This window comes from Borostomias antarcticus (assembly GCF_949987555.1).
Source record: "Borostomias antarcticus genome assembly, chromosome: 2".
Classification (NCBI taxonomy): domain Eukaryota; kingdom Metazoa; phylum Chordata; class Actinopteri; order Stomiiformes; family Stomiidae; genus Borostomias; species Borostomias antarcticus.
In genome coordinates this window covers 14,797,090-14,815,124 of record NC_140235.1, presented here as the reverse complement: position 1 = coordinate 14,815,124, position 18,035 = coordinate 14,797,090, and the positions used below count along the sequence as shown (strand labels likewise).

General features: G+C 50.4%; 1 protein-coding gene across 1 annotated transcript in view; it reads right to left on the bottom strand.

Annotated features, from left to right (window-relative positions):
- Nucleotides 1–18,035, bottom strand: part of vill (villin-like) — a gene marked incomplete at both ends in the record, with an annotated part of 60,102 nt that overhangs the window by 24,895 nt on the left and 17,172 nt on the right. The window contains 4 exons of the mRNA XM_084453450.1: nt 247–348; nt 467–545; nt 2,140–2,345; nt 4,229–4,339. Of these exons, the coding sequence (XP_084309576.1) occupies nt 247–348; nt 467–545; nt 2,140–2,345; nt 4,229–4,339 (498 nt within the window). The remainder of the gene's footprint in view (nt 1–246; nt 349–466; nt 546–2,139; nt 2,346–4,228; nt 4,340–18,035) is intronic.

The window sequence follows — 18,035 nt, the reverse complement described above, 5'->3', positions numbered from 1 at the left end:
ACCACCAAAATCATTTTTGTGACATGAGACCGTATGAGACCCTGTGAATTTATTATTTATTTTAGAATTTCAGTGTACTGGCTAGTACTGCTAGTGTACTGCTACAGTAGTATACTGCAGTTTGTATCACTACCAGAGGGCCAAAGTGCTGATTATCTCATGCATATGTGTGCAGCATCCCTGTGGAGTCTGTGCTGCTGCTGCTGCTGTGTTCAGAGTGTTGGTTGATTAAAACCCTCCAGTCACCACTGCTCTGCTCAGAGCAGCTCGCCGCTCCTCCTTGGAGGCCTGCCGGCCCTTCCACACCAGCACGCCCCCAGACCCGCCTAGGTCCACTATGTAGCAGTCCTGAGGGAGAGAGAGAGAGAGAGACAAGGACTGAAACTACAACACCAGCGCAGAATAAGGGACACAAACTGTATACAGCTGAAGTATGATGTGATGGAAGCTGATGTGGAATGCGTACCGATGAGCGTAGCAGGTCCTGAGTCAGGGGCTGGCTGGCCACCTCCTGGACCACCAGCTTCCCACTGTGGTCTGACACGCTGGGGGGGGGGCGGAGACACACATACACATACATGGGATTATATACGATTGTCTCCCCCACATGCAAACTGCGTTTTAGGTCACTGAAACCGGACATTTTTGAAAACTTCTTCCAGGGTGAACATTTTTAGAAACTCCTGAGTTTCTAAACCCCAGTTTCAAAAAATACCTGTGTGCGTGTGGACAAGGGATTGACAGGTTCCCCATTGAGATGAAAACAATCCATGGGAATTAAAGTGAATTTACGCCCCCTAGCAGGGTGGACAGGAACAGCACACAGACACACCAGGGCTGAGTTTCCCAGAGGCATCGTAGCGCTACGTTCATCGTAAGCTACGATGCCTCTGGGAAACTCAGCCCAGGCTGTTCACACACAGCACACTCAGCACACACAAACACACCAGGGTGGACAGGAACAGTGCACACAATCAAACATGATTTCTATTGGTAAATCTCCATTCAGTCTAGAACCAGAACAGATACAGTAGAACAAGGACAGATACAGTAGAACAAGGACAGCTACAGTAGAACAAAGACTGATACAGTAGAACAAGTACAGTGAGGAAAATGGCAGTTTTTCAGAGAAATGTCTGTTTAACCTGATCCTGTTAGCTGTTTCTAATTATGATGTTGACCCCTGAGTGTGGCTGTTGGCCGGAGTTTTCTGTAAGAAACTGTGTCTCCCTTCCATAGACTTGAGATAAGGGTGACATTCCATGGTTGGGACATTCTGTAGACAACACCAAATTGTTGTGGTAAGAGATAGAGACCTGGGCGCCAAACCATCGGCCGGTTATCTACTACAAGGCCGTGGGCTGCAGGAGAGACCAGGGCTGAGTTTCCCAGAGGCATCGTAGCGCTACGTTCATCGTAAGCTATGGCGTTCATCATAGCGCTACGATGAACATAGCGCTACGATGCCTCTGGGAAACTCAGCCCAGACCAGTCTGATCTGGGAAGGGGGGGGGGGTGGAACGCCCCCGAACCATAAGAACCTTGCTCGAGCTCAGATGCTTTGATTTGGGCCAGACAGCCATACAGACAGGCAAGCTGACATTTGACTAGATGCCATCGTCTTTTGTATGCTATAAACCTTCTGTAAATAAACAGCTTTTGATTGTCGCTCAAATCCCGTGTTGGAGTGATTCATTTGGAATACATCAGAAAAGGGACACTGGACTGTGTGAGACATTGGGTGCCGTCTTTTATTGAAATTAAAACACAACGCAGAGCTGAATAAGGACAATAATAAAAGACAACGAAAGTCAACAACAGATACAGTAGAACAAGTACAGACACAGTAGAACAAGGACTGATAGAGTAGAACAAGGACTGATAGAGTAGAACAAGTACAGATACAGTAGAACAAGGACTGATACAGTAGAACAAGGACTGATACAGTAAAACAAGGACTGATAGAGTAGAACAAGTACAGAGACAGTAGAACAAGGACTGATACAGTAGAACAAGGACTGATAGAGTAGAACAAGGACTGATACAGTAGAACAAGGACTGATACAGTAGAACCAGGTGAGATACAGTAGAACCAGGTCAGATACAGTAGAAACAGGTCAGATACAGTACAGCACGTACTTGTAAAGCCTGACGTTGGCCGCTTGCTGCCTGTTTGGCGTGTCGTAAGGGACCGACTCCTTCAGTGGCGTTGTCCTCGAGCCCAGCACTGCCATCATGATCTTCATCAGCTCGAGGGAGTCTTCCTCATCGCTGCCCTCCACCACGCCCACCTGCACCCGACCGCCCCGCTCCCGGTCACGGATGTCCTGCGCCAGGAGCAGCGCCTGGATGGAGGGAGGGGAGAGGAGTATGGGTAATGATCAACAGAAGCCCAACATAACCTCTCTCTTAAGTTATAGACTTACGCGTCAGTCACTAAACACTATGCTCAACTAGAGACTGAAGAAATTCATCCAGATTTCTTCGCTAAAAGTGGGTGGAAACAATTTGAGGGATTGAAAAAACCTGCATTGCAGAACCAATCCAACGTCTTTAGGGTGGTCCTTCCTATGGGACGGTGAATGTTTTGTTTTGATTCTCCACTCCAGTTTGTTTGGAGGACATGATTTCCAGTAAGGAGATGTTTCACCCTATTGGAGATGTAGGGAGTTGCTCTAATTGGTAGCGTTGGTTTTTGGCACTGTTCTAACAACGATTTTCGATGGAGATATCTCCAGACTTTTGGAGGCAGAGATCTTGAAAACTCCTTCCAGGGTGAACATTTTTTGAAACTTTTGGGTAAAAAGGAACAGGACAATTTTGGGTAAATTAGCTTATTTGCCATCTTCCCCAGAGTCCCCAGATAGACACCCTTATCTTTTCTGTGCCTGCAGTAGGAAGCATTGAGACCTGTGAGAGCCGTTAGCCTAGGCTAATGTTTCAAATCCACTTCCAGTGATTGTGCTAGGCTAGGCTAACGGCTCTAACGGGTCTCAATGCTTCCTTCCTAATAATTAATGAGAATCAGACATGGGCCTAAATTCACCAATATCTTCCTAAGTTCCACTCTTTAATTTCTTCCTTAGAACGTTTCTAGAGAAAGCAGGACGGGAGTCTGATTCACGACGTGTTCGTAAACTGCTGGATGAGTTATCACCTCCCCTCTCTTAATGGATGAGTTCTCACCCTCCCCTCTCTTAATGGATGAGTTCTCACCTGCCTTCTCTTAATGGATGAGTTCTCACCTGCCTTCTCATAATGGATGGGTTCTCACCTGCCTTCTCTTAATGGTGAATCTCATGGTTTCTCAAGTTGAAAGCATGTGGCCGATTACCTGAATTAGCATAGGTAAACTCACCGCTAGCCCCATATAAGGACATGCAACTACAGGGTCTTGGTCTGGATTAACATAGGTAAACTCACCGCTAGCCCCATATAAGGACATGCAACTACAGGGTCTTGGTCTGGATTCGAACCCGGGTCTACAGATTACTACTGCAACAGCTGTACTGTGCACTGGCACACCAGGCAGTATGGTAAACATGGCAGAAGATGTAAAAATGAAGTGAAGGTTTTGTTTTCAATTTGTGTATCTGCCCAGTGATTCGGATAGCATATCATTTATATGTAATACCACAGGATCCAGGCTAAGAAAATGTAACCTTTCCTAATACAGTGTTTATCTGATTTGTTTCTCATGAATCAGATATGATTTTGTTTTACATGCAGAGAAACATAACATGACCAGCAATTAAATGAAGCTGATATCTAAGTTGATATCTAAAGTTGATTTGACTCATTGTAACAAAGAGCCATGTTCTTTAAAAAAAACCATCTTCATCTTCGCAAACCCGGGACTAGAGATCACTACTGCAATGCCTTAACAGTACGGTAAACCTGCTAGAAGATGTAAGTAAGGATGAAGTGAAGGGAAATGGTCCATGTATGGCCAAATTTTTGTTTTCTTTTCATTTCTGTATCCGTCCAGTGATTTGGATCCGCTCCAAAATTGAATGGGTTCTAAGATGGCCCATGCTACACCCCTCCACCGAGTTTCATGAAAATCGCTCTGGTAGTTTTTGTGTAATCCTGATAAAGAATGAACGAACAAACAAACGAAATAACGAACACACACGTCTGAAAATACCTCCACCAGGCACGGAGGCAATGATATGAATGAATGAAATGAATGAGCATTGAGCTCCACAGTGGTGGGGTTTGACTCTACCTGAAGTTTCTCACTCCTGTTGCTCTGAGGGCCGTTCCACTGCACCATGGCTTTCCCCATGTCCAGCAGGAAGATGTCACCACGGTTGAAGCTGCTCCATGACACCTCCACCTGACACCCACACAATTACATGATCTGTAATTAATTAATCTAATTAATCGCAAATTGATTGCATATCCATTTTTTGCTAGCAAAAGCCCCCAAATGAAGATAATTCAATTCAAAGACATGACATTATTGTCTATGTCGCAGCAGCGGTGATCTCACAACAGCTGCCTGTTATGCTCTGTATCAAGAGAATGAAGTATTCTGTTGTGGCCTGGTGATTGAGGAGATGTGCAGCTACACTCTATACAGACTCACATGAGATGGTGACCGAGGGGTCGACTGGCGCGGTCAAAGGCAACAGAAATCGCAGAGCAAATTCAAATTCAACTCATAGAGACTCTTGTTAGAGGCATTTCCGTAAGGGATTACTATTGACTTATAGGACTGATTTTAAACCTGAACTGTGAGGGTTTGGTTAGGGACCCAGGCGCAACAGGAAAGGAGGAGGCAAGGGACGGTAAAGCCCGGAGGGGCGATTTAATGAGATAACAAAAAGGGGGACGTGGTAGTCGTACAGCCGATGGTCAGGCAGGAGCGTGGTAGTCGTACAGGCGATGGTCAGGCAGGAGCGGGGTTGTCGTACAGGCGATGGTCAGGCAGGAGCGTGGTTGTCGTACAGGCATGGGTCAGGCAGGAGCAGGGTTGTCGTACAGGCGTGGGTCAGGCAGGAGCGGGGTAATCGGACAAGCGTGGGTCAGGCAGGAACTGGAGAGATGAGGAGGGGAGGCAGGGTGAGTGAGAGTAATCACAAACGGGGAACGGGAAAAAACACTACAAAACACAGGTAAGGAGATGTAGGCTAGGCTATACTTTACCACATGAGTTTATGGTAAGATCTGGCGATGAGTGGAGTGTAGACCAGGTTCTTGTAGGGGTTGAAGGTGATTGCAGAACGAGGGACAGGTGGGGTGATGATGAATAGGAAACCGGTGAGTAGAGCCGCGCCCGCGTCATCGTCGGAGACGAGCGCGCCGTTCTTGTTGTTGCGCACGGGCCGATGTGCTGGGCATGTCGGGATCCGACTCTTCGCCACCGGAGTGGGAGGAGACTGCCGAGTCCGCGGAGCTGGCCGGAGACGGGGAACGCCCGGTAGTGGGGGGAAACTCCGGAGAGTCAGAGCGTTGCATGCCTGGGCCGATGCGACGTGCGGAAGAGCGCGTAGGACGCCCCGAGCGCACAGCGGGCCCAGAGGGGAGAGAGGGAGGCGGTTGTGGAGGCGAGGGCATGCGAGCCGTAACAGGACCCCCCCCCCGAGGGGAGCCACCTGGCGACCGACCGGGGGCGTCAGGATGTGCCCGGTAGAAGTCCCGGAGGAGAGACGGGTCCATAATGAGCTGCCTGGAGATCCAGCTGCACTCCTCGGGGCCGTACCCCTCCCAATCCACCAGGTATTGGAACCCCCGACCCCGGCGGCGCACCTTCAGCAGCCGCCGAACCGTCCACTGGGGATGCCCGTCGACCATCTGGGGAGGCGGAGGAGCTGGGGCAGAAGGCATGAGAGGACTCGAGGAGACAGGTTTGATCTTGGACACATGGAATACAGGGTGTACCCGCATGGAAGCAGGGAGCTTAAGACGTACCGCAGCCGGGTTCAGGACACGGTCGATCTCGAAGGGCCCAACGAAGCGCGGAGCCAGCTTCCTGGAGGGGACCTGGAGCGGAAGATCAGCAGTGGAGAGGTAGACACGTTGACCGGGCCGATACGCCGGAGCAGGAGTGCGGCGGCGGTTGGCCCCGCGGCAGGAGCGCTCGTTGGAGCGGAGCAGGGCCCTGCGGACCTCCCTCCAGACACGGCGACAGCGGCTGAGGTGGGCCTGGACGGAGGGGACGGAGGCCTCCGACTCCTGGAGAGAGAACAGCGGGGGCTGGTACCCGAGGGATGACTCGAACGGAGACCTGCCAGTGGCAGCGCTGGTCAGGGCATTGAGGGAGTATTCGACCCAGGGCAGGTCCTTGCTCCAGGAGGTGGGGTGGAGAGCCGACACACAGCGGAGAGCGGACTCCAGGCTCTGGTTGGCCCGTTCGGCCTGGCCGTTGGTCTGCGGGTGGTAGCCAGAGGAGAGGCTGATGGTGGCGCCTATCTCCTTGCAGAAGGCCCTCCAGACCTGGGAGGTGAATTGAGGCCCACGGTCCGAGACAATGTCTCCGGGGAGACCGTGGAGCCGGTAGACATGCTGGACGAGGAGCTCAGCTGTCTCCGCAAAGGACGGGAGCTTGGGGAGCGCCACCAGATGGACCGCTTTGGAGAACCGGTCCACCACGGTGAGGATGACCGTGTTGCCCCTGGAGGGGGGAAGACCGGTGATGAAGTCCAGGGCGATGTGGGACCAGGGGCGGCTGGGGACCGGGAGAGGACGCAGGAGGCCAGCCGGGGGCTGGTGGGACGCCTTGCTGCGGGAGCAGACGGGACAGGCGACCACAAACTCCCGGACGTCGGACCTCATGGAGGGCCACCAGAACCGTCGGCTCAGGAAGGAGAGGGTGCGGTGAACCCCGGGATGGCACGCAAACCGGCTGGCATGGCCCCACTGGAGCACCCGGGACCGGACCGAGTCAGGCACGAAGAGCCGGCGAGGAGGAACGTTGGCCGGACTGGGTTGGGCGCGTTGGGCCTGCCTCACCACCGCCTCAATGTTCATGGTGACCACCCCTACGACACGCGAGGCCGGCAGGATGGTCTCAGGCTCCGCGTGGGGCGCCTCGGGCGCGTGGAGGCGGGACAGCGCGTCGGCCTTGGCGTTGCGGGAGCCGGGCCGGAAGGTGAGGGTAAAGTCGAACCTCCCTAGGAACTGTGACCACCGCGCCTGGCGGGAGTTGAGGCGCTTGGCCGCCCGGATGAAGGTCAGGTTCTTGTGGTCCGACCAGACGAGGGTGGTGTGTTCCGCGCCCTCAAGCCAGTGGCGCCACTCCTCCAAGGCCCCCACCACCGCCAACAACTCCCTGTTCCCGATGTCGTAATTCACCTCAGCTGGGGTGAACCGGCGGGAGAGGAAGGCACAGGGGTGCAACTTCTGGTCCTCCACTGACCGCTGGGACAGAACAGCACCGATGCCTGTGTCCGATGCGTCCACCTCGACCACGAACTGCCTGGAGGGGTCAGGATGGAGAAGGACCGGAGCGGTGGTGAAGCGCTCCTTGAGCGCGGAGAAGGCGGCGCTGGCAGCCGGTGTCCAGATGAACGGACGCAGGGATGAGGTGAGGTGGGTGAGGGGAGCTGCTACCCGGCTGTAGTCCCGTATGAAACGGCGGTAAAAGTTAGCGAAGCCAAGGAAGCTCTGGAGTTGCCTCCGGGTAGTGGGTTGAGGCCATTCGACCACGGTCTTGATTTTGCGGGGGTCGGTCGCGTCAGGCCTCCCTCCACAATGAGCCCCAGGAACTCCACTGACGAGGAGTGAAAGGTGCACTTCTCCGCCTTGATGTACAGGCGGTTCTCCCGGAGACGCTGGATGACCATGCGGACGTGTTGGACGTGCTCCTCAGCGCTCCTGGAGAACACAAGGATGTCGTCCAGGTAGAGAACCACAAATACGTCCAGCATGTCCCTGAGCACGTCGTTCATCAGGGCCTGGAAGACGGCGGGGGCGTTGGTGAGGCCGAAGGGCATGACGAGGTACTCGTAGTGGCCACGGGAGGTCTTGAAGGCGGTCTTCCATTCGTCCCCCTCACGGATACGCACCAGGTGATAAGCGTTTCTGAGGTCCAACTTGGTGAAGATGGTGGCACTGGTGAGGGGTTCAAAATTGGAGCTCATGAGGGGGAGTGGGTATTTATTCTTCACCGTGATGTTGTTGAGCAGCCTGTAGTCGATGCATGGCCTCAGGTCTCCTCCCTTCTTCTTTTTTTTTTTTTTTACAATTTGTTTATTGAATTTTTTACTTAGTTTCCCACAGAAAGGGTACAAGACAATCGACAAAGTATCAGGTATCACCCACCCACCCCCACCCCCCCCCCACCCCTGCAACAAAATAAAATACAATAAACAACCCTAAATCAAACACAGATACAGTAGCTAGACACAATATATACAGGCATTAAATTGCACACCACACACCGAAGGTACATATACCATCACAGAAATACAGCATTAGGCATCAATTATGAACACTGACATCACGTTTAAGTCCTATCTCGTAAAAAGGTTACAAAGTCTCCCCAGCATTTATCAAAAAGTACAGTTTTTTTCCTGAGGTTAAACATGATCTTTTCTGAGGGTAAGTATGATGAGAGCTCCTTGAGCCACAAAGACACGGCAGGTGGTTCCTCATCCTTCCAGCGAATGGCTATACATTTATTTGCCGCAATTAGGGCCATTCTGATGAAACGAATACTGCCCTTTAAATTGGCTGGAAGAACTGAGCAGTCTCCCAGTAGTGCCAGTCTTGGGTCGTGTGGGACCTCCTCCCCCACAATTACTTGAATATTGTCCAACACAGATCTCCAAAACTGCTCCAGGCATCTACATGTCCAAAACATATGCAACAGCGTCCCTGTTTCAGTCTTGCATCTAGGACACTGTTCAGAGTAGCTATCACTTATCTTATGGAGACGGTAAGGTGTGAAGTAGACCCTATGAATGAGGTTAAACTGTAGGAGTTTGTGTCGACTGTTATAGGAGAACGATTGAGAGCTTTCACAGATCGTCTTCCACTCACTGTCCTCAAAATCTGTGCCCATGTCTCTTTCCCATTTAACCTTTGCATTAAGTACTTTATGTTCTGTAAAACTTATGAGTTTATTATAGGCATAGGATAGGAAACCTCTGGGGTTGTGTTTCTCATGCATCATAACATCCAGCTGAAAATCCTCCAAAGGGACAAGCTTGCCTCCAAGCTGTATTCTAATATAATCTCTAACTTGTAGATATTTAAAGAAATGTGAAGAGGGAAGCCCAAAAGAGGTTCTCAGTTGCTCAAAGGATTTCAAATCGTTGCGCTCGTAAAGGTCTCCAAACGTGCATATACCTCTGTTATACCAGTCCCTAGTAATGCCATCACGCAGAGCCTCAGGTAATACAGGATTAAAATGGAAAGGGGTGGACCTATATATTGAACGAACACTTTGAAACTTGACTCTGATTTGATGCCATGTCTTAGATGTATGTTTTATTATTGGATTTGAAGTGGCACTTTTCTGACTGTGGTAGGAGGGGACAAATGGAATACTTGACAGCATCAGTGACGTGTGAGACTGCTCAATTTGTTTCCATGCCGGGGGATGTTCTAATTCTTTAATCCATGTCCAAATGCCCCTTGACTGGGCAGCCATGTAATATAGCTGGAAGTTAGGTAGATTCAACCCTCCTTGGTCAATGGGACGACAAAGGGTCTCAAGCTTGACCCTCGGAACCTTACCGTTCCATAGAAATCTAGAAATCTGTTTATCCAGAGTCTTAAAGAAAGATTTGGGGAGTGGTGTTGGTAGCGCTTGAAATAGATAAAGAAATTTGGGTAAAATATTCATTTTGATACAGTTTATTCGTCCAATTAATGATATAGGTAGGCAAGACCATCTTCCCAGATCTGCCTCCACTTTCTTAAGCAAGGGGTCATAGTTGAGTGAGAAAATTAGATCTAATTGGTTAGGTATTTGTATTCCGAGGTAACAGATCTTATGGGGTTCCCAACGGAAGGGGATGTTGACCTTCAACATTCCTTGGGCCGCTGTGTTGAGAGGCAATATCACACTTTTATTCATATTAATTTTGTAACCAGAGAAGCAGCTGTATTCATCCAATAGAGAGCAAAGGGCAGGAAGTGAGGCCGCCGCATTGGATGAATACACCATAATGTCATCCGCGTACAAGGAAATCACATGCTTTTCCTGTCCTACCACCACCCCCTCAATACCAGGGTGTGCTCTTATAGCTATTGCAAGAGGTTCAATCGCTAGTGAGAACAGAAGAGGGGACAAGGGACAACCCTGGCGTGTGCCACGCAACAAGGGGAAAGGAGTAGATATATTACAGTTGGTCCGGATCATTGCCGATGGACTGAGATATAGAATTTGTATCATTCGTATTAAGTTTGGACCAAAATTCATCTTCTGTAAAACCGCAAAAAGAAAGGGCCATTCTAAACGGTCGAATGCCTTTTCGGCATCTAATGAAAGAGCAACTACTGGGGTGGGGATAGCTTTAGCACAGTGAATTATGTTGAGGAACCTCCGAATGTTATCCGATGAAAAACGATTTTGAACAAAACCGGTCTGATCTTTGTTTATGAGACTAGGTATCACAGTTTCCAATCTAGTGGCTATAACCTTAGTGAACACCTTATATTCTGACGATAAGAGGGCAATGGGTCTAAAGGATCCACATAGTTTCGGGTCTTTGCCTGGTTTTAGCAGGACCGTAATCAGAGCTTGTTCCAGGGTCTTAGGTAGCCGATTGATCTCAATTGCATGCTGAAACATATCCATTAGTGGTGTAATCAGACTGGGCGCAAAGACTTTAAAAAAGTCCATAGGAAACCCGTCAGGCCCTGGTGATTTTCCCCCTGAGAGCCTGCCTATCGCCTCCAAAACTTCCTGCTTAGTAATGTGAGCTTCCAGGTTGACCTGAGTTTCCACAGTCAACTCTGGGATGGTAAGTCCCTCTAGAAAAGTCTCCATCTTATGATTATCTACTCCCTGAGATGTGTACAGGTTAGAATAAAAGTCTCTAAACGTTTCATTAATACGTTTAGGATCACGAATTTCAGAGGTGCCGTCCTTGGTCTTAACTGAAGGGATACATCTCGAACTATCCTCCTTCCGAATCTGCCAGGCCAGTAATTTACCACATTTATCCCCATGCTCGTAATATTGTTGTTTTGTCCTGGCCATGGCGTTTTCAACCACCCGAGTAGATAGCATGTCATACTCAGTCCTTTTGGTGTTGAGGGCCTCAAAGGTCCTCTCATTTCGAGTCCGAAAATGCTCCTTTTCAAGAGCCCTAATCTCTGATTCAAGTGTTCTAGTTTTTAACAGATGTTGCTTTTTTTTCCAAGATGCATAACTTATTGTCTGCCCTCGCAAATAAGCCTTTAAGGCTTCCCAAACAATAGTCGGCGAGGCAGTCCCTTTGTTAATGCTAAGAAATGTGTCAATATTGGTGTTGATATGTTTGACATAGTCCGCGTCATTAAGTAGATGTCTGGGGAGTCGCCAAAGTCTCGTTCCACTGGCAGGGTTTCTTTGAGCTATCAGAAGCATGAGAGGGGCATGGTCTGAGTGCGTCATAGCTAGATATTCACACGAGGATACCAGGTGGATCTTTTCAGCATGAGCAATAAAGGTGTCGATTCTGGAATAGCTATTATGAGCATGCGAGTAGAAAGAGTACTCACGTAGTGATTTATGTGTCTCCCTCCAAATATCTACCAACCTGCAATCTAACATTTCTTTATTGAGAGCCTTGGCTGCTTGGGTTAGAACCTGGGGGTTAGAAGATGATCGGTCTTTAGTAGGATCCAAAACTAAATTAATATCCCCTCCAATAATAATCTCACTAGAAGGGCACGATAACGCGTAAAACAGACTCTGGAAGAACTGAGGGCAATCATAATTAGGACCGTAAATATTAACTAAAGTAATAGGTTCACCTGCTAAGGAGCCTTTAAGTATCAAATACCTGCCCTGTTTATCCTTCTCAACATTATCCACATGTAAAGGGACATGTTTTCCTATCAGCGTGGCAACTCCCCTAGATTGGGATGTAAAGGATGAGTAAAAGACCTGGCCCTGCCACTGACGGGTCAATTTAGCATGTTCAGCATCCGTTAAGTGCGTCTCCTGTAGAAGAGCTATGTCTATTTTATGATTTCTCAGGAAGCTGAGAACCTTTTTACGCTTTGACAATATGTTGATGCCATTAGTATTCCATGTCAAATACCTAAGAACTGTAGTTGTCACTATCTACTTCTCCCATAAAGTAATGCAGTATATTATTAAACCATATATGGTGTGCACTTCCAATCAATATACGATCTGTGTGTGTCATTTCTATACCCTGTACCTTAAAGTCAGCAGAATAGATTAGAAAAAATAAAAAACTAAACCCCATACAACACCCCGTTCCCTGACTTCCTCCCCAACTGAGGAAGTACAGGCCCTTTTGTCTTATTGACGTATTTCCCTGTAGCTGTGACTTATCTAACTAGCTACATTGTTAAACGATACCAAACCTCATTAGATAATGTTATTTACTAGCCCAATCCCATAGAACAATCACCACTTTATAAAGTAGGTAGGTCTCCCATAATGTCACAATAATTTTGGCCAGACTAAAACCCTAAAAAGAACATGTGGCCATGATGTAACTCAACATGTCACCCTCTTAAGAATGTGACCAGATAAGCATATTGACAGCATCTGCTGTCGATGACATAGGCTACTTAGAACATAAATATGTACAGTACAGACCTGTATAACAGGGTAAACCATATGTTAGCCTGGTAACCTATGTCCCCCTGTTGCCATTATACGGCTACTCACGCGTAGGGTCACGTAGGCCTCGGCTAATGACCAAAGAACAAGATCTGAGTAAATGTAGAAGTCCAGCAGGCATCCTGACCCGTGAGAGTTCAGTCCATCAGTGGATGTCCCCACGGAAGCAGCAATCCTTCATCGAGCAGTCAAATTAAATCAGGGCAGGTTGAAAAGAAATTAAGCCCTAATCAGTCGCAGTCTAACATTGCCGCCTAGACCAACATTTCTCCTTATGAAAGAAGTTAAGAACAGTCATGATCAGTCTCACGGTAGCAAGTCTGGATGATATTTCTTCAGGTAGTTTTCAGCAGATTGTGGTGTCGAGAAAGTGCGCTTTCCTCCCTCCAGGTCCATAATAAAGGTGGTTGGATGTAGTAATCTGAAAGTGATGTCCTTCTCCTTGAGCTTCTTTTTCAGTGGAGCAAAGGCTTTCCTCTTCTGGTATAGCGCGGTAGACCTCTGAAGATCATGATCGCCGAATTGCCATATTTCAGGGAGCCTTTCTTCCGGGCTGCATCGCTGATCTTGACCGTGTCGGAGAAGCGGAGAAGCCTGATCACGATAGCGCGGGGTCTGGCGCCATCTGTTGGGCGTTGCTGCAACGACCTATGTGCGCGTTCAATTTCGAAAGTTTCCCCTTCTAAGTCAAGTATCTTCGGTAGCCATTCATGAATAAATGCCACCGCGTCCCTCCCTTCGACTCCTTCAGGGAAGCCCAGCAGTCTAAGATTTTGTCTGCGGGCTCTATTTTCCTGATCGTCCAGTTGTTCCCTCAGCTCTTTCAATTCGCTCCCCGTAGCTTTCTTGTAGTCGTCTAACTCCTGCTGCATAACGGTCAGGCAGTCTACAAACTCACTCTGTTTTGCCTCAACGTCCTTAAGTCGATGCCCAATAGCCTCGTTATCACTGACAATTTTCTCCATCGTTTCAGAAAATTTAGCCAAGCGTCCCTCGATCATGGATTCAATTCTCAGCATACCTTTCTGCAGCTCCGATATGAACCACTGTGGAGGTTCATCAAGTGGCTCACTAACCGCATGGCTAGCAATCGACGGATTAGCATTCAGCGTCTGCCTTTTCTCGTCTTTCATCTTTTCTTCATTCTTTTTCGACGGTATAATTTCTCTACTAGTAGATTATTATCACTTATTAAATCAAAGTTGGTGTCAAATTCTTGGAATTGTGGGGTGGAATTCGGCTAATTTAAGTGCCATTCAGCAGAGGTTGGTACCGCACGTCTGTTCTCTAGGCCTCCATAACCGGAAGTCTCCTCCCTTCTTCTTTACAAAGAAGAACCCCGCTGCCACCTGGGAACGAGATGGTCGGATGAGGCCCTCGGCCAAGCACTCGGAGATGTAGGTGTCCATGGCAGCTTTCTCCGGGAGGGAGAGGTTGTAGAGACGACTGGCTGGGAGAGGGGCGCCAGGGTGGAGCTCGATGGCGCAGTCGTAGGGTCGATGAGGGGGGAGTGTGCGGGCGCGCTCCTTACTGAAGGCCTCCCCGAGGTCGTGGTACATCAAAGGGACCGTGGAGAGGTCAGGAGGAGCGGGACGGGGCCGGTCAACCCGAGTGGAGGTCTGAGCAGCTCGGAGGCAGCGGGCGTGGCAGGTGGTGCTCCAGCTGAGGATGCGCCCCGAGCTCCAGCAGACATGAGGGGTATGGAGTTCCAGCCAGGGCCTCCCTAAGATGAATGGAGCGTCGGGAGAGTGGATGACGAAGGGGCGGACGTTCTCCACGTGGTTACCCGAGACTGTGAGAGTGAGGGGCAGGGTCCGGTGCGTGATGGGGCCCATGGGATGGCCATCCAGGGCGAAAGCCGAGAGGGGCCTCTCCAGAGGGGAGAGAGGGAGCGCCGCTTTGTGGGCGAACTGGACGTCCACGAAGTTCTCGTCGGCACCGGAGTCGATGAGGACAGGGACGGAGAGCGTGTGCCCCTGCCAGGCGAGGGTGACAGTGAACCTGGCGGCACGGGTCCGGGCTAGGGGATGGATGAGCCGGCTTACTCGGTACCCCCTGGCGAGTGAACCTACTCCTCTTGCCGCCCTGGGAGGCGCAGAGGGACAGGAGTCGACGGCGTGCGCTGGGCTAGCACAGTATATGCACAGTCCGTCCAGACTCCGGTGCTCACGCTCCGCCGGGGTCAGTCGGGTCCGGCCCAGGTGCATGGATTCCTCTCCAGCGGTGTTTGGGGGTGCGAGGGAGGCCGGGACAGGCCGAGAGAGGCCGGTAGAGGGAGGTGGAGACGGTCTGGGTGCGCTGTGGTGTTGGTGCGCCCGCTCGCGCCTGCGTTCCCGGTGGCGCTCGTCAATGGCTATGGAGAGGGAGACGAGTTGGTTCAGGGTCGCTGGTCTGTCTCTTCCAGCCAGGCTGTCCTTCATGGCCTCCCCTAGGCCCCGTCGGAAAGCGCTGTACAGGGCAGACTCGTTCCAGGGGCAACGGGCAGCGAGGATGCGGAACTCCGTGGCGTAGTCCGCTACGGAACTGGGACCCTGGGTGAGGGCGGAGAGAGCAGCGTCCGCGTCCTGTCCGTGGACGTCGTGGTCAAACACGGCCCTGAATTCAGCCACGAAGGCAGTGTAGTCCTGCATGTAGGCAGCTGCGCCCTCGCGACCCGCCATGACCCAACGGCGAGCCCGTCCCGTGGTTAGGTTGGCGATGTAGGCTACCCGAGCCGACGCAGTGGAGTACATACTTGGCTGGAGGTCAAACACGTACTCACACTGCATGAGGAACTCCCGGCAGAGGGTGAACGTCCCGTCGTAGGGGGCCGGGGAGGCGAGATGGGGCTCCCGGTTTGGTGGAGCGGTGGGGTTCAGGAACGGAGCCAGGCGGGCACTGAGCGCGGTGACCTGGTCGGACAGGGTGCAGACCAGAGTAGCGAGGCCCCTCAGTCGCTCGTCCTGGGCTTGCTGTTGGGCGGATACCTGCTGCAATTGCACAGCTTGGGTCTGTGGGAGGGCTTGGAGTAGTCCGGGAGGTGCAGGTCTCTCCTCCATGTTGGCTGGGTCCAAACTGGCCAGATCTTACTGTGAGGGTTTGGTTAGGGACCCAGGCGCAACAGGAAAGGAGGAGGCAAGGGACGGTAAAGCCCGGAGGGGCGATTTAATGAGATAACAAAAAGGGGGACGTGGTAGTCGTACAGCCGATGGTCAGGCAGGAGCGTGGTAGTCGTACAGGCGATGGTCAGGCAGGAGCGGGGTTGTCGTACAGGCGATGGTCAGGCAGGAGCGTGGTTGTCGTACAGGCGTGGGTCAGGCAGGAGCAGGGTTGTCGTACAGGCGTGGGTCAGGCAGGAGCGGGGTAATCGGACAAGCGTGGGTCAGGCAGGAACTGGAGAGATGAGGAGGGGAGGCAGGGTGAGTGAGAGTAATCACAAACGGGGAACTGGAAAAAACACTACAAAACACAGGTAAGGAGATGTAGGCTAGGCTATACTTTACCACATGAGTTTATGGTAAGATCTGGCGATGAGTGGAGTGTAGACCAGGTTCTTGTAGGGGTTGAAGGTGATTGCAGAACGAGGGACAGGTGTGGTGATGATGAATAGGAAACCGGTGAGTAGAGCCGCGCCCGCGTCATCGTCGGAGACGAGCGCGCCGTTCTTGTTGTTGCGCACGGGCCGATGTGCTGGGCATGTCGGGATCCGACTCTTCGCCACCGGAGTAGGAGGAGACTGCCGAGTCCGCGGAGCTGGCCGGAGACGGGGAACGCCCGGTAGTGGGGGGAAACTCCGGAGAGTCAGAGCGTTGCATGCCTGGGCCGATGCGACGTACGGAAGAGCGCGTAGGACGCCCCGAGCGCGCAGCGGGCCCAGAGGGGAGAGAGGGAGGCGGTTGTGGAGGCGAGGGCATGCGAGCCGTAACAGAACTGAACAAACTGTAACGGAGGATTGGGCTGGCCAGGGGCCGGTTGTCTACAATCTTAAGTTTTCCCCTTAAGTATGACCCTTAAAGGATTAACATGGTAATTCAATATAACACTTTCCAGATATCTTTAGGCAACAACAAAACAAATGTGTTTAACTATTTCAGAATTCATCCATAAAAATTATTTTAAAATATGTTTTTATAGGTCTGAATCTGCCACTCAAAAAGTTCAGTCACTCAAAACTGGGCGTGATTCATTACAACTGATTGACAGTTCTCTGAGCAAATGACCAACTGGAATCATTATGATTGACAGACGTGTGCCCCGTTACCATAGCTACCACCGCTCCGAGCTAGACAACACGAGCTAGATCGCACAACAGCCAGATCAATAGCCATTTTTCTAGCTGCTAACCAGGGGCATTTACAAAGTCCTTAATATTATATTAACCCCCAAACATTATAAAGATACACGCTACCTAACAGGCCGTATCCTCGAATTTGCATTAGGCCTATTTGGGAAAAGTACGATAAAAGTATAACGACGACACGTCTCCCCCACGACACAGAGGAAAAAGCAGCCGGCCACGCAAGCTTGGAGGCTTGGGCTATTAGACTAACGTTATAGCTTTCAGCCAGCTACGAACAGTACCTATTTAGTCAAATAATTGCAATTGTGGGTCTTGCCAGAAGACAGATCATTTGCGCTGTGAAACCGACATAACATCCGCATTGTTCACCAGTCTAACGTTATTTATCTTAGTAGGTGTCCAACAAAGCCAGTTGAACACTGAAACGTTACTGTTCTGGGTTCAACATCTGTCAGTTGTGGTGATGTAAGGAATCGAGCGGAATACCACTGCAATAACTGATTATTGGTCAGATCAATTAAATCATTATAGCTCATTTCACATACAAAGGCAACACGATACATTTTGCAGAAAGGGGCTGGGGATGTAGCCTACATATAGGCTAGCCTACTGATCCTACTAATATGTGGCAGACTGCATGCGTAGCGCAGCGATTCAACATAATCGATGAGTTTGGAGACAGAGGGCCGTGCACCACGACTCCGTGAGCGCAGCGGTCAAGGGGTATAGCCTACTCCGGAGTCTGGAGACTAACAGGTCATGCAGTCAATAGATCTCGTTTTGAATGTTATTGTAATGCCCTCTGGTTATAATAGAATATCGCTACTGGAGCTGTTTAATCCCAAAATGCGCAATGCTTCCTGAAGTTGGGTCGGATCGAGGTGCTGGGATGATCAAGATTATGTGGAGCAGATGCCAGTGATGATAAGCCTTACACAACTTTCAGAATGTTTTGCAGAATTACAATTATTTGGAGTTGTAAATTATGAAAGGAAC